Source organism: Pisolithus orientalis (assembly GCF_024613125.1).
Source record: "Pisolithus orientalis strain OTSU chromosome Unknown F5J12scaffold_8, whole genome shotgun sequence".
NCBI lineage: Eukaryota > Fungi > Basidiomycota > Agaricomycetes > Boletales > Pisolithaceae > Pisolithus > Pisolithus orientalis.
The window spans coordinates 923,345-948,810 of record NW_026260789.1 but is presented as its reverse complement, the minus strand read 5'-3'; the positions used below and the strand labels follow the sequence as shown (position 1 = coordinate 948,810).

Sequence of the window (25,466 nt, the reverse complement as noted above, 5' to 3'; positions counted from 1 at the left end):
CAGCGTGCAGCATGCCGAATCGTATCCGCCAAATAATCTACGTGTCCACCACCAAGTTCGTTTTCCCTCTCGCGTTCGCATTGCACTACTCATCTTTGTCACGACTGATCATTCCCCCAATACCGGCGGGCTGCTAGTCTTGAACAACGTTGACTTAACCAGAAAATGAGAAAGCAGACCGACCTGGTGGACCATAAACATGTCTGCATTAACCTTCGTAACGGCTCACACGCAATGGCAACTTTGTACCGTCCTCTCCAGCCACCCTAGGCCTCGGCAATAATCCCATCCCCATCTCGATCTGCGTACCAGGACCATCCCTCATCTCGAATACAAAACTCTTGATCAATACGACTATGACCGTCTATGTCAAAATATCTCAGTATCCCGGAGGACGAGCGTAAGAAACCCACCTTGAATTCAGCCACCGCAAAGCCTTTACCGAGGCATGTTCTTGGTCCATCCACAAAAATCAGCAAATGACGATAACTTTGCAATTCTTGCGCCTTCTTCGGTATGCCCCCTTCTTCCAGCCAGCGTTCTGGTCGGAAAACTTTCGCATCCGCACCCCAGATAGCCGTCGAACGATTGATGCAGGCGGTGGATATTCCAATTTGAGTGCCACGTGTTACGGATATACTGTTAACGACTCGGCCGGATTTAGTACGAACAGGCTCTGAGAGGGGGATGACATCGTCTTCTGCTGCCTAAGTAGAAGGGTGTACTCATTTTAGCTGTGGTGAGAAAATGGTCATTTGGAACTGAACTCGCCTGACGAAGGAACTCCGCTAGAGAAGGGTGGAGACGAAGTGTTTCGTGTACCACAGCATCCAGGTAAGGAAGGCTGTTGGTAAGTTGGTCATACGTCGGGTCCGAACCAAAAGCCAATAGTTCTGTTCGTAGCTTGATTTGTATATCGGGGTTCCGAGCGAGTTCGAGCAGTGCCTAGGTCATGCCAACTGCGGAGAACACTATGTCATGATACACCAGCCCCATTTATGGGCGCAGTTACCTGAGGTGGTTTCATAGCCGGCGGTAATAAATGATTTCATCTGTTGGAGGTAACTCAATGGTCTTCACAAAGCCCACAGGCGGTGTTGCACGTACTTGTGCAAGGATTTCTTCGATGGACAATTGGACATCGGAACCTGCATCTTTGGCTTTTACTGGGTGCTGCGTATCAGCAATCCAAGTTAGCTCACGAGACCCGACAGCATACTCAGCACTCCAATGATAGACTTGTCATCCTTCCCATCAATGACTCCAGCTTCCTTCTCTTCCCGGGACCTTTCCAGAATTTTTCTCGAGACGTCCGCCAGTGTTTGGTTCATGTCACCGAACAAATCACCTCTGGCGGTTGGCATGTATAGCAGCAGGAGGAACGCTTGGACGAGAGGGAGAAATGGGAAATTTGGGGCCAACACTGCAAAACTATCGAACACCTCCACTACAAGGGTAGTCTTTCCATCCAGAGAACCAAAATCATGGGAGAAACCCGCGATCCCAATAGTATCGAGCCTAGAGGGGAGAGATGAAAATCTTAATGTCAAAAAATAAATTATCGCACGAAATATGGTTCATCCTTGCTCAAACGTGACTAAGTTCTCCATTGCGGTTAAGTAACTAACGCACCAATTCTGAACTTCAATGATGGCACTGTGACTATCATTGGCATCGATTAATGTCTCCCATGCAGCCTTGGCCTAGCAAGTAATATGTACATACGTTCAGCCCAACAGCTGGATTCAATACTCCTACCTTGTACGCAGAATTGTAGAACACGGGAAGCAGTTTACGAATAGCCACATGGCTGATCGCTGGTGACAAGGACCTGCGCTGTCTTTGAAAATATCAACGCTGCTTCGAGTAGAACTATATTCGCCGTCACCTTTTGTGGTCCTCGCCTTGTGCGCACAATATTGCCTTCCCAAACTAAATGTTGTGATATGAGAGGACTGACGTTTAAAGGGGAACTTCATGACTATACCTACATTCTTTCTGATGAAGAGCAAATCAAACTCTGTGGGTACGTATGTCCAAGTTTCCTTGCTGTAGAAGTGGGCGAGGGCCCTTGGATCACACAACATGATCTTTCTCCCGCCCAGAGTAGTAGGGACCTCCTAAGCGACGCCATACTCAGTGGCCCATGCTTCATACATGGACCCTGCATCCTCTGCATGGAGTAGATCCTGGGACCAGCCGAATATGAGATTCTTCCTGGGCGGTCCTCGCAGTCTGGTTGTTTTCAGTTTGTCCCGGGCTATGCGGAAGGTTATGCGCAGAGCACAAAGGATAGCTATCCCTGTAGCGACATCGATAGCAGTGGCTGAACGGACTACCTCCTGGAGTTTTTCGTATATGCGAACGAACACAGCAGATGCGTCCATTGTGTCGAGATTTCGAGTTTCATAAATGATGCACCCATCGTTATAAGGCTACGGGATGGGAGGGACCGGAAGAATGCAAGGTCAGCGTGAACACTGAACCGAGAAATTGCCGACCAGTCAAATATTGCACACGTGTGCCATTCCCATTACTCCAGGTGGCTCGACAGCAACCAACTTTCTGCTCGCGCTACAACCGCTTCAGGGGAGTAGCCGATAATTCTGGGGATGAAACCATGAATGAGACCATTCGCTTCAAAGACTTGCAACATGGTAATATCAATAGTCTCGACTTAATGCAAAAAGTTCACAGCTTCCCAGGTCCCTGATCCCCGAGGGTCAAGTTTTGCAGAGGGGCGTCGAGTCTGATGAGGTATGGGAGCGAGTACTAAGATAATAGTCGTCGTCTGCCTCTGTCCGACGGTCCAGAGCATCGCCATCGCAAGAGGTCGATCCACCGATCCCAGTTCCGTTCGCCACACCTGATCGTAATTGCACTGACCTTCCTGTCGGGCTGCCATAAGTGAGTGGATCACATGAACCTGTAAAACGCTTGTCAACTGACAGGAGCACTCGCCCTATACGGTACGAGGCTTGGTCCGAGATTGGCTGTTCGTATCGTTCCTTCATGAATCATCGCCCGTCTTCCTCAGATCCTGCTCAGCACACTAAATGACAGTGCGTACATTGTGCAAGTCGAATCATAACACAATGGACGTGTCTGCTGCGCTGGTTCGCATATACTCCAGGAGATACTGCAGTTGATGTTGCTAGGTGATGGGTTCTTGCAATTCCTTTGCCGAAAGAAGGGGAGGAGCCCGAGAGACAGCGTCCAAGACTTGTCCAAGGCTATTAGCCTATAATATAGACCGCACTCGAAACCTCAGTATGAAGTTGAAGTTAGTTGTATTACGCACAGGCGTGGCATGCCCCGTCCTCCACTGATGCCATGGGAAGAGGAGTACGGACACCCGTTATGAGCACTAACGACGCCCCGAATGTTACACGACGTGGCTATAATTACCGAAAAGCCAGAAGACGGTGACACCACCGACAACGGCGTCCAGCAGGCGACCGTCGCTGACGCCCACGTCACGTGTACACACACACCGGCCGAAACCACCGAGCCAATGAGATGAGTTCAGGTGCACATCCACGTGACGCCACTGAGGCATAAAAGGTTTTAGAAAGATACTTCGTGGAAATGGCTCAGGTGTCTTGCATCTCATGGTGGTTCCCTGGTAACGTTCACACTTGGTCTGATTGGTTGTTCGTATCGACGTTCTTTCATCAGCCGTATTCTTCCGATCTCATTGAGCTCGTCATATAACCGTATGTACATGATGAAAATTGCCTCTCGACACCATGGATACATCCGTGTTCGCTCGCATATACGCTAAACTCCAGAAGGTAATCCGTTCAGCCAATGCCATGAATGTCGCTACCGGAATAGCTATTCTTTGGGCCCTGTACATATCCTTCCGCATAGCCCGAAACAAACTGAAAACAACCAGACTTCGAGGACCGCCCAGGAAAAATCTGATATTCGGTTGGGCAAAGGATCTACTCTACACAGAGGATGCTGCGTCCATGTACAAGGTGTGGGCCGGTGAGTATGGTGTCGTTTATGAGGTTCCTACTACTCTCGGCGGGAGCAAGATCATGCTGTGTGACCCCAGGGCCCTCGCCCACTTCTACAGCAAGGAATCCTGGACGTACATACCCATAGACTTCGCATTGCACTTCATGAGAAAAAATGTAGGTATAGTCGTGAAGTTCCCCTCGTGAATCATCTCATGTCATGGCGTCTAGTTTGGAAATGCAATATTGTGTGCACAACGCGAGGACCACAAACGGTGAGCGCGGATATGGCTCAACTCGAAGCCATGTTGATGTGTTCTAAGGCAGCGCAAGTCCTTGACACCAGCGTTCAGCCACGCCGCCATCTGTAAACTGCTTCCTGTGTTTCACAATTCTGCACATAAGGTAAGTTATTGAATTAGACTCTTGGGCCTGAATTTGTATATCTTTTTAGGTCAAGGCTGCATGGGAGTCCTCGATCGATGCCAATGATAGTCACAGTGCTGTAATTGACGCTCAGAATTGGTATGTCAGCCATCTTATTCACCTGCAGTCAAGAGCTCACCTGTTTCGTGGACAAGGATGAACCACGTTTCGTATGATAAATTTATTTTCTGTCATTCAGCATCTTAACGCTCCCTCCAGGCTCGATACCATTGGGCTCGCAGGTTTCTCCCATGATTTCGGTTCGCTGGACGGAAAGACAACCCGCGTGGTAGAGGTATTCGATACCTTTGCAGGATCGACCATGAATTTTCCCGTCATCCTTCTTGCCCAAGTGTTCCATCTGCTGCTATACGTGCCAACTGCGAGGGGTGATTTGTTTGGTGACATGAGCCGAACACTGGCGGACATCTCGAGGAAGTTTTTGGAGAGGTCCAAGGAAGAGAAGGAAGCAGGAATTGTTGGTGGGAAAGACGACAAGTCTATCATCGGAGTGCTGTGTAAGTTATCGCATCTTACGAGCTAACTTGGATTGCTGATGCTTAGCACCCAGTGAAAGCCAAAGATGCAGGTGCTGATGTCCAAATGTCCGTTGAAGAAGTCCTTGCTCAGGTACGTGTAACGCGCTGCTCGCAGCCTTTGTGACCGTAGGGTTGCCTCCAACAGATGAAATTATTCATTACCGCCGGCTATGAAACTACCTCAGGTAACTACGTCCATCAGTGGGGCCAGTACGTCCTGACATTGCTGTCTCTGCAGTCAGCATGACCTGAGCGTTGCTTGAGCTCGCTCGGAACCCTGACATACAAACTAAGCTACGAACAGAACTGTTGGCTTTTGGTTCCGACCCGACGTATGACCAACTTACCAACAACCTTCCTTACCTCGATGCTGTGGTACACGAGACACTCCGTCTACATCCTCCTCTTGGAGAGTTTCTCCGTCAGGTGATCTCAGTTCTAAATGATCGTTTTCTTTCTGTCACTGACTGGGGTACCTATTTAGGCAACAGAAGACGACGTTATCCCCCTCTCAGAGCCTGTTCGTGCCAAATCAGGCCGAGTTGTCAATAGCATATCCGTGACATGCGGCACTCAAGTTGGAATATCTACTGCCTGTATCAATCGCTCAGTCGCCATCTGGGGCGCAGATGCAAAAGTTTTTCGACCGGAACGTTGGTTGGAAGAAGGCGGGATACCAAAGAAGGCACAAGAGGTGCAAGGTTATCGACATTTGCTGACTTTCGTGGATGGACCAAGGACATGCCTGGGAAAAGCATTCGCATTGGCCGAATTTAAGGTGAGTGGTTTGCGTTCCATTCCGGGGGATATTCAAGTGGATGGTGAGCGACACTGTTATAGACGGTCATGGTCGTGTTGGTCAAGAGCTTTGTGTTCGAGATAAGAGATGGACCTGACACGCAGATCGAGATGGCGATGGGATTGTTGCCGAGACCTAGAGTGACCGGAGAAGACGGTACAAAGTTGCCATTGCGCGTGAACCGGTACGGGGGCTAATGCAGATCGGTTTGTGAACCGCACATAAGAAAGTATATGCAGCTTGTAAACCAGTCTGTGTAAAGGTAAGTAGCGATTAAGAGCATGCACGACGATGGTAGGCATCTACGGCATTCCATCGCTCAGAATATGAGAGCAAGTTTGCCGTTATAACGTCCATACGAGGGGTACTCTGGCAGTACGTACATATAACCCACCGGTCGTAGTCATACCTGTCTTCATCTTAGACTACAAAGACCAAGCGCAGCGTATATTATGTCGTTATCTTACCCTTGTCTTCCCCAGGTTTCTGATCCCCGGGGGTCGAGTCTTTCGGATGTGATGAGACATGACTGAGACAATAATAGTCGTATCGACTTCCGAATCGGCCGCAACCTTCGCCGCACGTGATTGTGGCTGTGTGGGCTTTCATGGTGGTGCAGTATTAGTCAGCAACCTCTTGAACGGGATATCCGACGGGTAGCCCACCGTCACCCAAGGCATGTGTAAGTGAGGGGATTGTATGATACCCGGAAAGCGCTCACCAGCCGACGGGAGTGCACTGTACCATGCGAGGGACAGAGTGTTCACACTGGGTCTGATTGGTCGTTTATATCGTGCCACCATGAATTATTGCCTGTCTCCTTCCAACCCTGCCCAGCACGCCATATAACGGTGCGTACGTTGTGCAAGTCGAAATTTCAACACGATGGACGTGTCGGTTGGCATATACGCTAAACTCCAGGAGATAATCCGTTCAGCCACTGTAACTGACGTTGCTAAGGGAGTAGCTATTCTATGGGCACTGCGCATATCCTTCCGCGCTGTCCGGAACAAACTGAAAGCAACTAGACTCCGAGGTCCCCCAAGGACAAGTCTTATATTCGGCTTGTCGAAGGATCTATTCCACGCAGAGGATGCGGGGGCCATGTACGAAGCATGGGCCGTTGAGTACGGCGCCGCTTACGAAGTCCCTACTGTCCTTGGCGGGAGCAAGATTGTGTTGTGTGACCCCAGGGCCCTCGCCCACTTCTACAGCAAGGAAACTTGGACATACGCACACACAGATTTCGAGCGGCTCTTCATCAGGAAGAGTGTAGGTGTAGTCGCAAAGTTCCTCTTTAGGCACGAGTTATCTCATGACTTGGTATCCAGTTTGGAAGGGTAATACTATGCGCTCAAGGTGAAGACCACAAAAGGTGAGGGCGGGTGTCGTTCAACTACTAAGAAGCCACGTTGATGTTTTGCAAGCCAACGCAAGTCCTTGTCGCCAGCGTTCAGCAGCGCCGCCATTCGTAAACTGCTTCCTGTGTTTTACAATTCTGCGTACAAGGTAAGAGTTATTGAATTCGACTCTCGGGCCTGCGTGTATGTATCTTTTTAGGCCAAGGCTGCATGGGAGTCTTTGATCGATGCCAACGATGGTCACAGTGCCATTATCGAGGTTCAGAATTGGTATGCCAACAGGCTTATTCACCTATAGTCGAGAGCTTACTTGTTTTTTGGACAAGGATGAATCATATTTCGTGCGATTTATTTATTTATTGTCATTTGGACCCTCAACATTCCATCCAGGCTTGATGTCATTGGGCTTGCTGGCTTCTCCCATGATTTTGGTTCTCTGGACGGAAAGACAACCCGCGTAGTGGAGGTATTCAATACCTTCGCAGGGTCGGTTCCGAATTCTACTATCATTCTTCTCGCCGATGTGTTCCCTCTACTGCTACATGTGCCAACATCGAGGGGTGATTTGTTCGCTGAGATGAACCAAACACTGGCGGACGTCTCGAGGAAGTTTCTGCAGAGGTCCAAGGAGGAGAAGGAAGCAGGAATCATCGATGGGAAAAACGACAAGTCTATCATTGGAGTGCTGTGTACGTTGTCGTGTCTCACGCGCTAACTTGGATTACTGATACTCAGCACCCAGTAAAAGCAAAAGACTCGGGTGCTGATGTCCAATTATCCGTTGAAGAAATCCTTGCTCAGGTATGCGCAAGGCACTTCTCGCACCTTTGTGATCATGGAGTTGCCTCCAACAGATGAAATTACTCATTGTCGCCGGCTATGAAACTACTTCAGGTAACTGCATCTATGAGTGCGGCTAGTATGTCCTGACATGATGGTCTCTGCAGTCAGCATGACCTGGGCGTTGCTTGAGCTCGCTCGGAACCCTGACATACAAACTAAGCTACGAACGGAACTGTTGGCTTTTGGTTCCGACCCGACGTATGACCAACTTACCAATAACCTTCCTTACCTCGATGCTGTGGTACACGAGACGCTCCGTCTACATCCTCCTCTTGGAGAGTTTCTCCGTCAGGTAATCTCAGTTCTAAATGATCGTTTTCTTTCTGTCACTGACTGGGGTACCTATTAAGGCAACAGAAGACGACGTTATCCCCCTCTCAGAGCCTGTACGTACCAAATCAGGCCGAGTTGTCAATAGCGTATCCGTAACACGTGGCACTCAAATTGGAATATCTACCACCTGTATCAATCGTTCAGTCGCCATCTGGGGTGCAGATGCAAAAGTTTTTCGACCGGAACGTTGGTTGGAAGAAGGCGGGATACCGAAGAAGGCACAGGAGGTGCAAGGTTATCGCCATTTGCTGACTTTCGTGGATGGACCGAGGACATGCCTTGGCAAAGGATTTGCGTTGGCCGAATTCAAGGTAGGACTCTCGCTTCGTCTTCCGAGCATCAAGTAAATGGATACTGAGATACTTTGGCATAGACGGTCATATTCACGTTGATTAAGAATTTTGCGTTCGAGATGAGGGATGGACCTGATACGCAGATTGAAATGACTATGGGAATACTGCCGAGACCTAGGGTGGTTGGAGAAGGCCGCACAAACGTGCCACTGCGTGTGCGCCGATTTGGAGTTTAATGCAAATAGATTTACTGGCTATCATGTCGTTCTCCCTTTTCATGTAGTGTGTGACGTGGCGCAAGGATGTCGCAGTTGACCCAGTTTCTTCCGAACCAATGTATAATGAGCTGGGCGAGTAGTAATTACGAACATGCACGACCATGGCTGGCATATGCGGCATTCCGTCGCTGAGAACACGAGAATAACTTGACTGCTTTATGTAAAATGCTTGCTCATAATGCATGACGTCGGACCAGCAGAAACTGACATCTGGTACTGCAAAAAAATCTAATACATACAACCCATTATGCGTGTCTTCGTCCAAGACGACATAGAACAAGTGCAGCGCACATCATATTGTCACGTTTACACCCGTGTCTTCTGACCGACGAGGGTCAGACCGGACAAGATTTGCCAGGTGGTGCAAAGTTCGGTGAGTTCCGGCCTAGAGGGAATACCGAAACAATTAACAGTCTTGGCCTGTCCTGTCTGGCGGTCACAGCAAGGGGTCGATGGGTCGACCCATCGACCCAGTGCACGTGAGAATGCATCACCCGTCTTCCTCAGATCCTTCCCAGCACACCATACACAGCTCGTACATTGCGAAACTCACGTCTCACACAATGGATGCATCTACTGTATTCGTTCGCATATACGATAGCCTGCAGGAGATAATCCGATCAACAACTGCGTTTGATGTCGCTAAGGGAGTAGCAATTCTTTGGGCGCTGCGCATATCCTTCCGTATGGTCCGGAACAAACTAAAAGCGACCAGACTTCGAGGTCCCCCCAGGACAAGTCTTATATTCGGCTTGGCCAAGGATCTATTCCACGCGGAAGATGCAGGGGCCATGTACGAAGCATGGGCCAATGAGTATGGCGTCGCTTACGAGGTCCCTATTATGCTGGGGGGGAGCAAGATCATGTTGTGTGACCCCAGGGCCATCGCTCACTTCTATAACAAGGAAACTCGGACGTACGTACACACAGATTTTGGGTTAATCTTCACCAGAAAGAGTGTAAGTATAGCCGCAAAGTTCCCCTTTAATCATGAGTCATCTCATGTTATGATATCCAGTTCGGAATGGTAATATTGTGTGCACAGGGAGAGGAGCACAGAAGGTAAGTGCAGACGTTGTTCTTCTGGAAGCAGCGTTGATGCTTTCCAAGACAGCGCAAGTCCTTGTCGCCAGCGTTCAGTCACGCGGCTGTTCGTCAACTGCTTCCTGTGTTTTACCATTCTGCGTACAGGGTAAGGGTGACTAAAATCCGATTCTTCTTCAAGTGACCCGAACGTATGTATCTTTTTAGGCCAAGACTGCATGGGAGTCGTTGATCGATGCCAACGATGGTCACAATACTGTCATTGATGTTCAAAATTGGTATGTCAGCCATCTTATCCACCCGCAGTCGAGAGCTTAGTCATTTTCCGGACCAGGATGAACCATATTTCGTGCGAGAAACTAATTTTCTGACATTCAGTACCTCAACGCTCCCCCCAGGCTCGATTCCATTGGGCTCGCTGGTTTCTCCCATGATTTTGGTTCTCTGGACGGAAAGACAAACCCCGTGGCTGACGTATTCACTACCTTTGAAGGATCGGTCCCGAATTCTACCCTCCTCCTTCTCGCCACCGTGTTCCCTCTACTGACATATGTGCCAACATCGAGGGGTGATTTGTTCGGTGATATGAACCGAACGCTGGCAGACATCTCGAGAAAGTTTTTGGAGAGGTCTAAGGAAGAGAAGGAAGCAGGAATCGTTGACGGGAAAGACGACAAGTCTATCATCGGAGTGCTGTGTATGTTATCGTGTCTCACGAGCTAACTTGGCTTACTGATGCGCAGCACCCAGTAAAAGCCAAAGATTCAGGTACCGATGTCCAATTATCCGTTGAAGAAATCCTTGCTCAGGTACGCGCAAGCCACTTCTCGCAACCTTTGTGATCATAGAGTTGCCTCTAACAGATGAAATTACTCATTGTCGCCGGCTATGAAACTACTTCAGGTAACTGCATCCATAAGTGGGGCCAGTATGTCCTGACATCGTGGTCTCCGCAGTCACCATGACCTGGGCGCTGCTTGAGCTCGCTCGGAACCCCGATATACAAACCAAGCTTAGGGCAGAGCTGTTGGCTTTTGGTTCCGACCCGACGTACGACCAACTTACCAACAACCTTCCTTACCTGGATGCTGTGGTACACGAGACACTCCGTTTCCATCCTCCTCTGGACGAGTTTGTTCGTCAAGTGAGTTCAGTTCCAAACAGTCGTTCTCTTTTTGTCACTGAATTGGGTACTCCTTCCTACTCAGGCAGCTGAAGACGATGTTATCCCCCTCTCAGAGCCCGTTCGTGCCAGATTCGGCCGAGTCGTCAACAGCATATCTGTAACACGTGGCACTCGAATTGGGATATCCACCGCCTGCATCAATCGTTCAGTCGCTATCTGGGGTGCAGATGCAAAAGTTTTTCGACCAGAACGCTGGTTGGAAGAGGGGAGCATACCGAAGAAGGCGCAGGAAATGCAAGGGTATAGGCATTTGCTGACTTTCATAGATGGACCGAGGACATGCCTTGGCAAAGGGTTTGCAGTGGCCGAATTCAAGGTAGGACTCTCACGTTCGTCCTGCGGGACATTAGGTACATGGATCCTGAGATACTTTGGCATAGACGGTCATGTTCACGTTGATTAAGAATTTTGTGTTGGAGATGAGGGATGGACCAAACACGAAGATCGAGATGACTATGGGAATATTGTCGAGACCTAGGGTGGTTGGAGAAGCTGGTACGAAGGTGCCGTTGCGTGTGCGCCGATATGGAAGTTAATGCAGATAGGTTTGCGGTCCATCACGTCTATCTGCTTTTTCATTTAGTTGCTCATGGTATATGATATAGCGCAGGGATGTTACAGTTAAGCCAGTTTCCTCCAAACCTATGTATATTGAGCTGGGCGAGCATAGAACTAGCACACAAGAAAGTACATGTAACATGTAAAGCAGTCCGCGTAAAAGATGAGCAGTAATTACGGGTATGCACAACATTGGTTGGCATATGCGTCGCGGTTACAATATGCATATGAAGGATACTTTGGCAGTATGTACATATAACCCACCAACTCAAGGTCATGCCTGTCTTCGCCCAAGACCACATAGAGCAAGCGCAGCGCGCATCATGTCGTCATCTTGCACTGCATTTCCCTTGTCTTCTCCTGATGCCTGACCCCAGAGGGTCAAGTTTTGTGGGGTGACACGCAGTGGAGCCTCGTTCTTTGTCTCACTCCATGCGATGTGGTTGAAGCCAAGGCTGCCCTCAGGAGTGACAGCCTCAATATCTTCTTCTTCCGTTTCGTCCCCAACGGCATCACTCGCCCTGCGGTGAGCAACGCGTCTCGAGGACAACCCTGCACGGCCTTCCTTTTCCGCAATACGCGCAACTGCACATGCCCACTCGAGGGTGCGCCCGTTGCCCATGAATTCAACGAGGTCACGGACTGGTGGGCTTGCGGGTGGCGCGAGTGGTGAAGATGGCATGTTGTCCCATGGCGACGCAAATGGATCACGTGGTTTTGTGGGTGTACGAGGTGGAGGGAGTCGGGACTCTGATTGCGTTGCTACACGATCGAGGGACGGTCGGGAACGAGGAGGGGTGTTCTTCTGGTGGAGACTGGATATAGATGTTTTCCGGGAGTGGAAAAGCCGGGGGGAGTGTAACGAGGTAGAGCAGGAGGACGATGCATGCGATGACGTCGACCCACGTTCGGCATGTGCTGGTCGGTGCACCTCAGTCTGAGATGGGTTAGCAGTATGGTGGAGGGCGACCTTGCGCTCGGTCTGGCGCTTGTTTTGGAACCAGATCGTAACAGACTTCATTTCCCTAAATCGAACACACAGCCGTCAGCGGGCCGTGAGGACGACGGAAGCAATCTTGCTTTCCGGGTACAGAAATATCAGCAAAGAGACGTACATGCCTGCAGCCTGCGCGACGGCTTCGCGTTCCTCGCGACTCGGATGGGAGGTGCGATGGTATAGTTGTTCCAGCATCACAAGCTGGACGCTTGTGAAACGTTTCCGGGTGCGACGACCCACATCATCGGACGATAAGCTTGCCATGGACGACGTTCGCGACAAGGCAGGTTTGGACGATCGCATGACGGTCGCTGTCGCCGTCGTCAGCGATGACGAGGGTTGCTGCATCGTTGCCTCGGCGTTGGTGGTGACGGTGCGGTGGGGCTCGAAGGCGTGCTGTGTTCATAGCACGCGTATTTAACTACAACACACGCTCCCTTCGGCACACAGCAAACAGACGCGCGTGCCCAGCCATAAACGCGTCCCCCCACGTGACCGCGCCTGCACACGAACCAACCTGGCTCAGTTTAGATGCCTCTGGTGAAGCAGCCATCATGATATATTAAAATGACCTATGGAGTATACGCCAGATTATCTGCTAGATACACCCGAGCGTTTCTCTTTACCACGAGGACGCTCCTTGAGTACCATCTTGTTGCTGTTTTTGGGTCCTTTCGGTCCTGGCTTACGGGTGCGTTTGCCTTTGGTTGGCCAGCCCCAGACAGACACGGGATGCTTGTTGGACTTGGACTTCCCACGCCCACCACCATGTGGGTGATCACAGCTATAAGTTGAATATGAATGGGACGAATGCGAAGAAGAATTTAGTTGACGACTTACGCGTTCATGGCAACACCTCGCACACGGGGCCGCCATCCTAGCCACCGATTCCTGCCTGCCTTGCCAAGCGAACGGCCATGCCATGCCGCGTTGCTCACTTTTCCCACAGTAGCAACACAACTTTGGAGGACCTTTCGTATTTCACCGCTTTGGAGCCGGACATGACTGTATCGGCCACCCTCCTCGTGGTGCAACACCTGGGCAAACGTACCCGCCGAGCGCACGAGAATAGCTTTACCCTGCGGGTTAAGTGAGATGCAGTGAATCACCGTTCCGGTAGGTATCAGTCGGAGAGGGAGACAGTTCCCAAGCTTGATCGTCTTTCCACTGAGAATGCCAACTGCCAAAGCGTCTGTGGTGGCTTTGTCCTTCGCCCTCCGCTCCATCTCGGCAACATCGACTTCCTCAGCATTTGCAGCCGTCTCCTCTTGCGTGCCGAAAACCTCCCGGTGTATGTCCTCTGGTATACCCGACCTGAAACTTTGCACGACATCCCCAGCTCGGAGTCCTTCTGGTGCCAATATGTACTTCCACTTTGCCGTACCCTCCGTCTTCGGATCGCGTGCTGTTATAAGTGCAATGTGTGCGGACCGACCGGGGTCGTACTCTATCCGCACAACATCATACACCCCCGGCTCGTTCCGCATGAAATCGACAACCCGTATGCGCCGTTTGTGTCCTCCTCCTCGGAACCGTACAGTAATGCGTCCAGTCGAGTTTCTACCACCTTTCCTGCGGAGGGGGACTGTAAGCAGCCGAACGGGCTTGCCTTTGTAGAGGTGTGGGTTAATGGGGCGCTTTAGATGACGAATACCGGGAGTGATGGGTTTGTAGGTCTTGTACTCGGCTTCTACATGGTCAAAGGATGCAATTGCTTCCTCCTTTTTATTCTTGAAGTTAGAAGTTGTGGCGTAATTCCGGGCGGAAAGACTCGTCCGCAGAGCATGGCAAATTGTCCGAGAGGGGAATTTCGGTTGGGCAGCGACGGTCGTCAAACTTTGCAAAAGGCTATACCCAGCCCGAATGCTGAACATCTGTTCAGCGAGGGGCTCTGTAGAAAGGTCAACCTATGTAACGACTTCTCTACATTGCGCTGAACTTACCTGGCCTAATAAGAGTGCCACAAGAAGGCCAATAATTTGGAGGACGGAACGAGCCTTGTTTGCGCCGAACAAACAGACGCGCTCTATTCCTCACCATGGTACAGTAACAGCTAGCGAGTTTACCGGATTGGACTAATACTGAGATGCGTATCCGTATAGGCTACCCAAATCACTGCAGGAACGTCCGAGCTACGGGACATCACAAAAATGGAGCGAATAGGTGAGGAAGGAACGTTGTTTCGTCGTCTTTCTCAACCCAATTTCTATCCTACCAGGCGCGCACTCGCATGTCCGCGGTTTAGGTCTCGACGATAGACTAGAACCGAGAGAAAATTCTCAGGGAATGGTCGGTCAAGGAAAAGCGCGCAAGGCGGCTGGTATGATTCTCAGGATGGTTCAAGAGGGTCGTATTGCTGGACGCGCCATTCTTTTCGCCGGCCCACCTTCGACAGGCAAGACTGCTATTGCACTAGGTGTGTACGATCAGCAGTTGCTGTGTTCAACCCGAATGATTGTATTCCCGCTAGGCATGGCACAGACTCTAGGTCAGGATGTCCCGTTTACCATGATAGCGGCTAGCGAGGTTTTCTCGCTTTCCATGTCCAAAACGGAAGCTCTCACCCAAGCAATCCGACGCAGCATCGGCGTGCGAATACGAGAAGAAACAGAAATCATAGAGGGCGAGGTCGTCGAGATTCAGATCGATCGTAGTCTTACTGGGGTATGCTTCACCACCACTCTTCCCCCTCGGCTCTGACTTTTCTCCGTGAGACAGGCAACGAAGACAGGAAAGCTGACTATTAAAACAACCGATATGGAAACTATATATGATCTTGGAACAAAAATGATCGATGCACTCTCGAAGGAAAAGGTCCTCGCTGGTGATGTTATTATCATTGATAAGACCTCGGGAAAGGTGTCCAAACTCGGGCGATCCTTTACGCGCTCGAGAGACTACGATGCAATGGGTGCAGATGTATGTCTGGTTTCTCCCTTCTTTCTAGTGGCTGATGGGCCTCGGTCGTTGCAGACTAAGTTCGTGCAATGCCCCGAAGGCGAAATTCAAAAAAGAAAAGAAGTTGTGCACACCGTCTCCCTGCACGAGATCGATGTCATCAACAGTAGGACGCAAGGTTTCCTTGCATTGTTTGCAGGTGACACCGGCGAAATTAAGCCTGAGCTGAGGGAACAGATAAATACCAAAGTGGCCGAATGGCGCGAGGAAGGAAAGGCAGAGATAATACCTGGTGTTTGTATCTTTTCCCTTCTTTGGAACGTCTGGCTCACTAACGATATGATAGGTGCTATTCATCGACGAAGTTCACATGCTGGACATCGAGTGTTTCTCCTTCCTGAATCGTGCACTGGAAAGCGAGCTTTCTCCCTTGGTTATCATGGCGTCGAACCGAGGGATGTCAAGAATACGTGGAACCAATGTCCGGAGTCCGCATGGTCTACCAGTCGATCTACTAGACCGCGTCCTCATAGTTAGTACAAGACCGTATAGCGAGGAAGAAATCCAGCAAATCATTCAGATCCGGTAATGCGTCCAACCTACTACTCTCCCAAGTGGAAGCTCATCGGGCCCTAGGTGCGAAGAGGAGGACGTCACACTTACATCCGACTCCCTCAACGTGCTAACTTCAATGGCAAGCTCAACGACGCTGCGATACGCCCTTAATCTGATATCTTGCGCGCAAATGATCTCGCGAAAACGGAAAGCTGAACAGGTTAGCGTAGAAGACCTACGGAGGGCATACACGTATTTCATGGATGAGAAACGGAGTGTACAGTGGCTAAAGGAGCAGCAAGGCTCGTTGGTGTTCGAGGAGATATCTGTTTCAACTACAGCTGAGAATGGGGATGCCGCGGTGAAGGATGCAATGGAGACGTAGAGCAGATGATCAACTCAAAGATTTTCCACGATACTTAGGAGTGAAATTCTTGTAACTGTGACAATTTGCACGCACGGCCTCCCGTGCACACCTTGCAAAGAACTCGAGCGGGAGCAAATTGGTGCTTATCAGTTTCTAGCAACTTAACATAGGACGGCGTAAGTACCCGGAACGTCGGTAGTCTCATATGAGCAAGAACAAGGTAATTGGGTCGGGGCATAGTTACAGTACGGATGTGTGTGCGACCACACAACTTCTATCCGAACCGCTCTTTGGCAAGCTTCTGGAACATATCCATCGTCGCCCTCTCCTTCTCCCGCATAGCAACCGCACGTTCCCTTGTCGCCGCCTCCTTATCTTCGCGCCCAGCGGCACGTTTCTCCTCCCATCGTCGTCGGGCTGCCTCGCGTCGTGCAATGCTGTAAAAAGCATAAGATATGCGCTACCCCAAGGAATCAAAGTAGTGGACATACTGATCTTTGAAGCTGTCCCCTCCACCCAATAAAGTCGATTCGTCTGCTTCGAGGCCCTCATCGCCTTTTTCTCCAAACGCTTTATCATTTTCTCTGCGTGCGCGCTTCTTTTCCAACATTGCCTCTCTCCCGACTTCCTTCGGCCCTACGATATCTTCTAGACGGTCTTTGGCTTCTGCACGATCCCGCTTCCGCTTCAGGTCACGTTCTGTTGCTTGGTACTCGGACGCGGCTTCCCGTGCGAGCACCAAATCAGACGCTGAAGGAAGTGTAGGGCCAAGCGTTCTGCCGCCGGTCGCTCTGGTGTCCCCACGAGACTTACGACCAGGACCATAAGTGGCAGAATCAACATCTTCTCTGGCGGATCGCAGAGCTTCCGCGTCCGTTCCTGAACTTTTGGATGCGAAAGACCATTTATACCCCGTCTGTTTTTTGCGGGCAGCGATCTTGGGTCGTTATATAAGGATCCTGCAAGCGTTGTAAAAGTGATACATAAGTAGGCCAAAGCGACATGCAATGGTGAACTTACTCGGAAGCCTTCCTCTATTCCACGCCTGATGAAGATGAGCACACAACGTGAAATTGATGCAAATTCCTCTTCATACCTTGACGAACTTTCTAAAATAACTGATAGCTTGACTACTAAGCAAATTGTACAACACACCATCTAGCGGTTACACTCACCTCCTCGCCCTCTCCCCCGAGAGTTCATCAAAGTACTGCCAACGTTATTCGTAGCTCAACGTCCCTATTCTCAAATGACTGATAAAATAGTTGCACGACAGACCTTTCCCTTCTCGTCCCTCAGCCATATGCTGAATTCCGAGTTTTTCAGAAAATAGTCAGACTCGGATATGGGCGAAACGCCTTCTGGCAACTCGTCTTCCCTGTCTGGCGATCTTGAACGGTCACGTTCGCGGTCGCGGTCTCTGTGGGAAGGCATAGCTAGGAGGTGCTCGTCAACGTCGATATATTACATAATCGCAGCACGGAGACAAGATGCGATGGAGAGCGGACTCCATATCTGGATACACATACTGCTAAAGTATCCTCGTTTGCGCATATGCTTGCAACCAATATCCTACATGGCCCCCTCGAACAGTTATTTAATTTTTTCTTTCTTTTTGTCATGCCGAAGTCACCTTAAATAATGTGGCACTGGTCGAGTCTGCATGCCATCTACATTAACCGAATGGCGGACGCAGCACGGAACTACAAGATTTACAGCTCTTCTTCTCTTCGCGGCGCTGTTATCCTATTAAGCAGTGCAGGATCGATGGTTATATCGATAACAGCTGTCTCGGACACGTCGAACCGCCTTGCCCCGCCTTGGGAACTCTCAACGTCCCTCGAAAGCTCCGGTAGGTTCGCCAAATGGATATCAATGATGCGTAGATCTGACAGGGTACCTGCACCCTGAGATCGAAGGTGTTCCCGGGAGTTTAGTGATGCCAGAAGCGAGTTGGCATATACTATTTGATAATAAGTTGGGGGGATCTGTCCATCAATTGCAGGGAATGGAAGACTGACATTTTTCAAGGATGAAACTCAACCCTATTGACCATGTACTTTGTTTAATAACAGCCTGAAGAAAGTGTGAGATCGACATCGTTGTAGTGCAATGCGCCACACGCACGGTGACAAAATCTGCAATGGTGACTAGGCTGCGACGAAAAGCCTGATATCAAGTCATGTTTGCCAACTAAAGAGATATCGAACTTACAAAATCAGCAAAAACCGGCTAACAACATAGATGATAAGTGTGTTCAGGAGATGCTTCGTTCTAAAGCAGGGCGTGTTAGCAATAGACCACTGATACGGACCGGAGTCACCTTGGGAACACAGAACCAGAGCTAGACTCATAAAAAAGTGTGCAAAGCAACACCATGATTAGAACCTCAGCCAGCGTGATGACGACCAAAGAGGGTGCCACTCCAGAAAACTAGGAATAAGTGAGACTGTGAGCCGGTGCACAAATTTCTCAGTCAATGGAACTACCATAAGCTGTGTGAGTATGCTCGCTTCATGATTGGCCAGCCTATGGACGGAGATCAGTATTTCTGTGAATGTCATTGGAAAGGTTAGGGCACTCCATGACAACTGTTTCTGTTTGTTGATTAGAATAGGCCTCTTGTGATCAAAGAAAAGCACGAACCAATACCAAGCCCTGCTGAGTGCCATTAGAAATGCCTCATGAGCACATTAAAAAGGCTCACCGAAGTGAGCTATCATTAATAGTATCTATTACGATTGCGTCACTGGATGATACCTTTGTCATGACAAGTAAATATACTCACGATTGGGGCAGTTACCAACCACTTCACTCCAGGGCGACAAACTGGATGCCGTCAGGAAAGTCTCGAGAGGCGGGTTTTAAACCACCTATGGTGATATATCTGACGCAGGAAGAAGCTAGAGACAGTCGGTTTATGAGTGTCAAGCCATAGCAAACGATCACTTACCATTGAACAATCGAAATCACAAATACCTGCAATACAACTAAATTTTATAAGTAGTTCTGAGATAGGTAGAACATACATTCACTAGAATCGATGCCTAAGTGGTGGATACATCCATAATTAATGCCTGATAGAAAATTGGGTATGCGCACTGGTATCGACCTGCCATATTTCATCAGTGGGAAGTAATTTCGAAATGGGAAGATATACGAGCCAAATGATATACTCCAAACTCGTCGGAACGCCATAACTAGTAATCTGGAGTGACTGAGCATGACAGTTACAAAGTGTGGACAGGTCGGTTTTACCAGGTAGTAATACAAGATGTGACCCACTAATCTGCCGTTAACCACGCATTGACTTATATGCGCCAAATACTCACTGAACGAGAAATGTATGGTATCAAGAATCCTGATATCTTGTGAGTGGATTTCACAGGTGTCCCAAGTTGGCCTAACTCACCATATGACAGTAACCAGGAACTTCAAGGCCGAGGCATCATCGGAGTAGTGCATGTAATATACATAAGTCTGCGTAGCCAGTAAGCATAGTACCAGCCCAATCATTCCATTTAAAACACTCCTGGACAGTCGTTATGCCATATACCCTTGACAGAAAATAAAGACATGAGAAGGGAAGATGTGACAAAGTCAAGCAAAGCTGTACATAGCAGAGGCCAGACCGACAATGAGGACAAAACCTATGCGAATAAGTAAGCAGACAAAACCATGTAGACTTATGAAAAGATTTTCACCAATCCTGCTCAGAAATGTGCCCATGTGGTTTCGATGATTTCTAGAAGGGGAGCTCGTCGACGAATTCGCTGTAGGGTGTGAATAGAGAAGTGATTGAGGGTTGTAAGGGCGTATCGATCTGATAGCAGAGCAACGCTGCCCATAGATTTTTAAAGGATGAAGGCTACCATAATATGATCTGGAGAACTTGCGGTCCTCCAGCGTCTGCTTGCTGCCGAAGTCAATGATGGCTATCTGATCCGGTCATTTCTGTAGTATCACTGCTGTCCCTCTGATCCGCTCGGAATTTTAGTAAATCAGTGGAAAGGACAGCAACTTTCCTAGTGGTTGCAAGATCTTTGTCTCGAAGCCCAAACCAAAGTGAGCATCGTGCTTCTCTACATCGTGAGAAGTCTCACAATTCCACTGATATATGGCAGTTCTGTAGAATCTGAGAGCATCACAAGAGCATCAAAGCCGCTGTTTTTGTATTTTAAGAAAAAAAAAGCCCTTTGATAAGGCACACTGCGTCACCTATGTAGGGCCCTTCTATGGGCCCTTTTCCCCCGCGTAGCCCTGTCTATAGCAAATACTGAAGCCATGGTTGATGTTCCTTCGATGAGTGAGTTCCGTGCTTCAAATGCGTAACCAGTGAGGCCAGCTTCAACGACGACAGCTCTTAGAATGCCTCCAACTTGAGTGGCCGCTCGTGGTTAGTCCCAAACTCCAAAACGCTAATAACTACCCCCCGTCATCGCCATGCGCATCCGTGCATTTACCACTAAGCATCGGGACATTAAAAACGGGGCCGATGATCGCTGATGCCGACTTGACGGCAGGCACCTTGTTTTCCAGGCGCAACGTGTGATTGCCCCCTGACAGCAACTTTGCATTCAGGCATGCACATCTCCAGTCGACCAATTTCGAAAAAGTATCTACACTTTCCACCTACAGTGACCTTCCAATGAACTAGGGAAGTCGAACTGTCAGAAGAAACATATATAGGCAGATAGCGTGCACACAATTGCAGATCCATGTATGGGCGCAGAACATGTATAGCCCCAGAGGACCCGGCGGCTCAAAAGAAGGGCAGTACTATTATTACATAAAGTGTTGTGAAGAAAACAAACTACTGGACTTGCAATAAAATAGACCTTCAAACCCCGTCAAGTGAGCCCAAAAGCTCAAACCAAACAGCTCTAGGGAAGGTGGAGAGAGAGAAACTGGCTATTTTAGCCTGGCGAGCCAACGCAAGCAGGTCAGAAAAGAAATCAGTGTCCCCGTGACTGCCGCTAGCCAGGGTAGGACGCATACCCCACATCAAGGCACGTGCCGGAGGTACGAGTACAGCCCGCTTCACACAGAGTGTGAAAGGGCCGTCTCAAGTGTCATTCCCTCGTGCACTCATTAGCCTGGTATCAAACCAAGTCTATACTCGAGTAAATAAGGTAGCATACATTATTGCAACAAGGAGAGTTGATGTTTGTCATTCAAGATATTGCAGGGTCCCATGGGGAGCAGGTATCTGATTACACCGATACAACACTGGCGGTGATATTTCTACATGCTTTGAATGTAATATATTCATGCCTATGACAGACTCTGTGGCCTTGCTCTAAGGATGAGGTACTCGCCTAGGAGGGTACCAGCCGACGCAGTGCCTAGCGTATCCACCACAAATATACAGGTTCCTAATCGACGATAGTGTCATAGCCACAATTAACACGCAAATTGTCTCCGGAATACAACACGTACCAAATGACCGCGCGGTCCCGTACGATGGCTTTTTTTTGTACGTCCTCTAAATAGGAGATCCCAAATTCATTCAATAGCGGCCAGTGCTGTGTTGCCAATCCGTTGTATGAAGCTGTACATGAAAGTTTTTTTTTTGTTATCATGCAAGCCTGCCCCGTTTGTCAGATATGATCGCAAGTGTTCGCCGTAGCCACTTCCGGTTAACGGCGCAACAAAGGTACAGAGGAGGCTTCTCGGCCCAAATGGCGTCTGTCTAGCGGAAATTTCTTGACGTCTCTCACAGCCATCCGCCCGGGCTCTACCACGAGCCGATCTAGCGCGGGTGGCTGCAACAGATACCATTTGTGATGGGATCCACGAGCTATGACCATCCCCTTGGAAGTATGTAGATGTATTGGCAAGTACCTGTGCAGGATCTTTAGCTGCGGTTAGAAAGCAGAGATAGCGGGCGCACGTTAAAGTCGATTGTTGGGCATTGGGACGTGTAACTCACCTTTGCCCACCTCATTGATTTGCGGTCAGACCGTAAAGCCGCCCACGGAAAGACCGCTGGGTGGCTCTTCTAGGTGCATTCAAAGACTGATAAAGGGTAAGCGTTGCACATCTTCGGCCACTGGTCGTGTGCGGAATGAGACGGCAGCAGTGACAGCGCTTCTCGCAACTGGGTCCGCGGGGCTATTCGCCCGTTGTTCCTACTGTAAATTAGGGAATCTCTGTAATGGAATATGCATCGCTTTCGATATGTGAAAACGGTCAGGAGTCGCCGAGGGAGGCATGATATTAGAACGGTACTTCTTGTACAGTCGTTCCAGCGCAGCACGACCTTGTCGACGAAGTTGGCAGATCGGTGCGCGAAAGAAAGATCTGCTGTATATTGTCGCCACCACGCTCTCCAAATTTTCAGTTCGTAGGTATGTATCACCTCAAAACAACTGAATTCTGGGTTGGCGATGCGAAGAACCAACAAACGGGCCGGCAGAATTCTAATTTCATAATAGCCAGGGTGTTTGCTGGTATTTGTGGCAAATTGTTAGCAAACTCTCACCCTAAAGTGGGAGCGCCGACAAACAGTCAAGATTCAAATATTCACTGAAGGTCGAGCGGTGCCGGTGAGGCTTGAAGCTTTGCGCATGGACGACTTGCATCCACCAACCGGGCCGCATTCTGCTACTCGAATCTCTTAGGCAGGCCAGAGATTCCGCATCAGACAATCGTTCCCTCTCCATTAAAGCCGCACATCACAGCCTCATGCCATCGATATCTGATATGAAACCAGGGCGGCGCAAAGTTGGAGCCGCAATAGGAGGTCCCGGAGGTGCACGTGTATAGGTTCCGCGGAAGGAGCTATGCAAGTGCTGACCTGACTTGATATGAAAACAAAACAACACAAGCTCGATTCAAGAATTCACCGACAACATCATGACTTGCTGTCCAAGAGAACAAACAGTGTAGGTCAAAGCGCCCCACAGTCGGGAAAGACGTTCGGTGTTGAAGGCTATAGTCTTACGGATTTCACTGTCCTCTCGAGCTATCCAGACGACTTCTCTGTCTTCGAACGCGCGTTAACTGCATCAGATCACACTCTTGCGTGATCAGGCTGTGTACATCAGGTATGGTAATCTCCCATACATCCTGGAAGAGTATATCATATATCAGAGATACGTGTGAGCGTTCAAACATACACCCCATCTTACAATGTCCTCAGTGGCCGGTTCAGAGACCATCATCAATGATTTCATCGCTGCGATACATCCAAACTTCGATTATGTCCTTACGGATACCGCATTCTCTGCGTGTCTGTTTACCCTCCTTATTGTCCTTTTTGCATTCTCCACAAAAGAGTCTCGACGGCGCTTGGTGTTCCGACTGAACGTGTTAGCTATCTGCGTCGCTTTGGCGTTGGGCATATTCTCTAGCCTGGTCAGTGGGAGAGCAATAATCGACCCATTCAATCAGGTGTCGAAAGGTGTCTACATTGCTTCAATTGTCTTCGCCGTCTTCCCACCGGTACTGTACGACTCGATATTGTTGACTCGGCTCTTTGCATTGTATCCCATCTCCAACACACCTCGCACCACTTTGTTCAAGATATTCGCATTCCCCTTCTGTGTCAAATGTGCTCGAGTGATTGTCCTCGTATGTTTCTTCTTCTATTTTGAGTTTTATTTTCCGGTGACGCTTTGTGCAGTCTTTCGGCGTCAACGACTACGTTAGCTCCGCGTTGAACACTGCGGGCCTCGAGCAGGAAGAAGCTGCTGCCTGGTTCCGTAACCCCTTCATGGTCTCTGAATGGACGATGCAAATCGCAGACAACTTGTGAGTGCGAGTCCTCCTTTGCGAGCCAACGAAGCGCTTATCGTTCTTCGAAAGGTATTCTGTCAGCTTTTTCCTCTACAACCTCCACGCCCGCACATCGTTGGTTAAAAGAGGTTAGCATATTCCCAAAATTCTTCGTGGGCGAATCAAAAACTCATGCATTTTCTTTCATGTAGCCGGCGGAGTGGCGGAGCGTATCCGCCAAATCTTCTACATCTCCCTTGCCAATTTCGTCTTCCCCCTTATCTTCAATATCGCACAAATCATCTGTATCACGACTGATCGGAATCCCACTACCGGCGTTATGCTGCTCACGATGAACAACTATATAACCGTCATGGGTGTATTGTGCGCAACATTGTGGTTCTCCGGAACGGAGTGGGTTCGCGCACGCAACGAATCATTGTCCGACCATATGTTCAACTCGCCCAGGCCGAAGTTTCCCAGAGACCATGTTGCCGGTGGGAGGAGTGGAAGTGAGGTCGTTGTAATAAGGAAAGAGTCTGTCACACTTGACGCGACAGGCACGGACACCGGGTCGGATTCCAACCAATTCACAACCTCGGAGAAAGAGAACAAGTATAGCTTGGTGTGATATATATCACACTGGTGCTACCTGCAGTGCACACGCACACGATGCTTTTCAAAACGACGGGTGACGACCACACGCATATTTATGAAATCTGTACTAGATGTAATTGTGACACTAGTTATGAAGTTAGATACAAACACACTCATTTTGGTTTCCAGACTGGTTACTTTCGTGTCTGCGGTTTCTATTACCCCTAGGCTGACTCGGAGAACTCGTCCACCTGTTCGTCCAATCAGCATTTGTTTGGGCAGGAATCCCAGGCCTAACGCTCCAGCTTCGAGCATATCCAGTAGCCCCATGATAGGAAGTATTTGGATGCGTAACGTGCTAGCCTTCACGTATCTGGCTTCGAGGGCTCCGAACCTGTCTCGGGACCCGCACGGAACATTAACTAAGTTAACAGAAACATCAAATGCAAGGAGATACGGCGCCACCCAGGTGTGTGGTGGTATGCTATCGGTCCAAACAGAGGGTACACCTAGCACTTGCACATCGCGCAACCCCAAGGCAGGTATAGCTTTTGATACGCACCAATAATAAGCTAAGTCATCATTAGTCCGGTATCTTAGTTTGCCGTTCCAGCGCGGAACGAACTTCATGAAGTTTGGTAGATGGCAACAAGTACAGTATGTATAAACCAGTGGCGGCTCCCATGCTGTCCAGCTGATTATGAGGTG

General features: G+C 49.4%; 12 protein-coding genes across 12 annotated transcripts; 6 read left to right on the top strand and 6 right to left on the bottom strand.

The window, feature by feature from the left end:
* Positions 1-208: 208 nt before the first annotated feature.
* On the bottom strand, positions 209-2,387 carry F5J12DRAFT_891041 (cytochrome P450; the record flags this gene model as incomplete). The annotated part of the gene is made up of 10 exons (XM_051747447.1): positions 209-364; positions 414-707; positions 763-945; positions 1,108-1,166; positions 1,220-1,518; positions 1,633-1,703; positions 1,759-1,840; positions 1,889-1,932; positions 1,992-2,070; positions 2,137-2,387. The coding sequence occupies 10 exons, from the start codon at positions 2,385-2,387 to the stop codon at positions 209-211; spliced, it is 1,518 nt and encodes a 505-aa protein (XP_051601917.1).
* Positions 2,388-2,863: 476 nt separating this feature from the next.
* F5J12DRAFT_819997 (uncharacterized protein) lies at positions 2,864-3,444 on the bottom strand. Its single transcript, XM_051745256.1, has 4 exons — positions 3,302-3,444; positions 3,071-3,241; positions 2,950-3,008; positions 2,864-2,886 (listed from the first exon to the last, which is right to left on the bottom strand). Exons 1-3 carry the CDS (start codon positions 3,310-3,312, stop codon positions 2,963-2,965), a joined length of 228 nt encoding a protein of 75 aa, XP_051601916.1. The 5' UTR covers positions 3,313-3,444; the 3' UTR covers positions 2,864-2,886; positions 2,950-2,962.
* Positions 3,445-3,749: 305 nt separating this feature from the next.
* Positions 3,750-6,253, top strand: F5J12DRAFT_971955 (cytochrome P450; the record flags this gene model as incomplete). The annotated part of the gene is made up of 10 exons (XM_051750103.1): positions 3,750-4,142; positions 4,197-4,240; positions 4,289-4,370; positions 4,420-4,490; positions 4,611-4,909; positions 4,963-5,021; positions 5,116-5,140; positions 5,235-5,356; positions 5,415-5,708; positions 5,771-6,253. 10 exons carry the CDS (start codon positions 3,750-3,752, stop codon positions 5,924-5,926), a joined length of 1,545 nt encoding a protein of 514 aa, XP_051601915.1. The 3' UTR covers positions 5,927-6,253.
* Positions 6,254-6,378: 125 nt separating this feature from the next.
* Positions 6,379-7,890, top strand: F5J12DRAFT_548351 (uncharacterized protein). Its single transcript, XM_051740011.1, has 7 exons — positions 6,379-6,411; positions 6,464-7,001; positions 7,061-7,104; positions 7,157-7,238; positions 7,290-7,360; positions 7,417-7,779; positions 7,833-7,890. Exons 2-6 carry the CDS (start codon positions 6,615-6,617, stop codon positions 7,484-7,486), a joined length of 654 nt encoding a protein of 217 aa, XP_051601914.1. The 5' UTR covers positions 6,379-6,411; positions 6,464-6,614; the 3' UTR covers positions 7,487-7,779; positions 7,833-7,890.
* Positions 7,305-8,959, top strand: F5J12DRAFT_548298 (cytochrome P450). The gene is made up of 7 exons (XM_051740010.1): positions 7,305-7,360; positions 7,417-7,779; positions 7,833-7,891; positions 7,945-7,984; positions 8,038-8,225; positions 8,284-8,577; positions 8,640-8,959. The coding sequence occupies exons 2-7, from the start codon at positions 7,668-7,670 to the stop codon at positions 8,793-8,795; spliced, it is 849 nt and encodes a 282-aa protein (XP_051601913.1). The 5' UTR covers positions 7,305-7,360; positions 7,417-7,667; the 3' UTR covers positions 8,796-8,959.
* Positions 8,960-9,400: 441 nt separating this feature from the next.
* On the top strand, positions 9,401-11,751 carry F5J12DRAFT_971949 (cytochrome P450; the record flags this gene model as incomplete). The annotated part of the gene is made up of 10 exons (XM_051750102.1): positions 9,401-9,796; positions 9,856-9,899; positions 9,948-10,029; positions 10,089-10,159; positions 10,280-10,578; positions 10,632-10,690; positions 10,745-10,784; positions 10,838-11,025; positions 11,090-11,383; positions 11,448-11,751. The coding sequence occupies 10 exons, from the start codon at positions 9,401-9,403 to the stop codon at positions 11,601-11,603; spliced, it is 1,629 nt and encodes a 542-aa protein (XP_051601912.1). The 3' UTR covers positions 11,604-11,751.
* On the bottom strand, positions 11,673-13,148 carry F5J12DRAFT_548415 (homeobox-domain-containing protein). The gene is made up of 2 exons (XM_051740012.1): positions 12,741-13,148; positions 11,673-12,650 (listed from the first exon to the last, which is right to left on the bottom strand). The coding sequence occupies exons 1-2, from the start codon at positions 12,968-12,970 to the stop codon at positions 11,900-11,902; spliced, it is 981 nt and encodes a 326-aa protein (XP_051601911.1). The 5' UTR covers positions 12,971-13,148; the 3' UTR covers positions 11,673-11,899.
* On the bottom strand, positions 13,067-14,627 carry F5J12DRAFT_766618 (translation protein SH3-like domain-containing protein). Its single transcript, XM_051742193.1, has 3 exons — positions 14,566-14,627; positions 13,463-14,513; positions 13,067-13,406 (listed from the first exon to the last, which is right to left on the bottom strand). The coding sequence occupies exons 2-3, from the start codon at positions 14,494-14,496 to the stop codon at positions 13,214-13,216; spliced, it is 1,227 nt and encodes a 408-aa protein (XP_051601910.1). The 5' UTR covers positions 14,497-14,513; positions 14,566-14,627; the 3' UTR covers positions 13,067-13,213.
* A 33-nt stretch (positions 14,628-14,660) lies between these two features.
* F5J12DRAFT_904823 (TIP49-domain-containing protein) lies at positions 14,661-16,460 on the top strand (the record flags this gene model as incomplete). Its single annotated transcript, XM_051748582.1, has 8 exons — positions 14,661-14,663; positions 14,725-14,785; positions 14,841-15,038; positions 15,093-15,286; positions 15,341-15,541; positions 15,596-15,814; positions 15,867-16,105; positions 16,157-16,460. 8 exons carry the CDS (start codon positions 14,661-14,663, stop codon positions 16,458-16,460), a joined length of 1,419 nt encoding a protein of 472 aa, XP_051601909.1.
* A 109-nt stretch (positions 16,461-16,569) lies between these two features.
* F5J12DRAFT_971937 (uncharacterized protein) lies at positions 16,570-17,876 on the bottom strand (the record flags this gene model as incomplete). Its single annotated transcript, XM_051750101.1, has 5 exons — positions 16,570-16,879; positions 16,934-17,358; positions 17,539-17,560; positions 17,618-17,652; positions 17,721-17,876. 5 exons carry the CDS (start codon positions 17,874-17,876, stop codon positions 16,717-16,719), a joined length of 801 nt encoding a protein of 266 aa, XP_051601908.1. The 3' UTR covers positions 16,570-16,716.
* A 183-nt stretch (positions 17,877-18,059) lies between these two features.
* On the bottom strand, positions 18,060-18,915 carry F5J12DRAFT_548240 (uncharacterized protein). The gene is made up of 5 exons (XM_051740009.1): positions 18,766-18,915; positions 18,657-18,716; positions 18,570-18,597; positions 18,464-18,518; positions 18,060-18,405 (listed from the first exon to the last, which is right to left on the bottom strand). Exons 1-5 carry the CDS (start codon positions 18,819-18,821, stop codon positions 18,155-18,157), a joined length of 450 nt encoding a protein of 149 aa, XP_051601907.1. The 5' UTR covers positions 18,822-18,915; the 3' UTR covers positions 18,060-18,154.
* A 4,661-nt stretch (positions 18,916-23,576) lies between these two features.
* F5J12DRAFT_718347 (uncharacterized protein) lies at positions 23,577-24,792 on the top strand (the record flags this gene model as incomplete). Its single annotated transcript, XM_051741111.1, has 4 exons — positions 23,577-24,068; positions 24,127-24,197; positions 24,252-24,310; positions 24,383-24,792. 4 exons carry the CDS (start codon positions 23,577-23,579, stop codon positions 24,790-24,792), a joined length of 1,032 nt encoding a protein of 343 aa, XP_051601906.1.
* Positions 24,793-25,466: the final 674 nt, after the last annotated feature.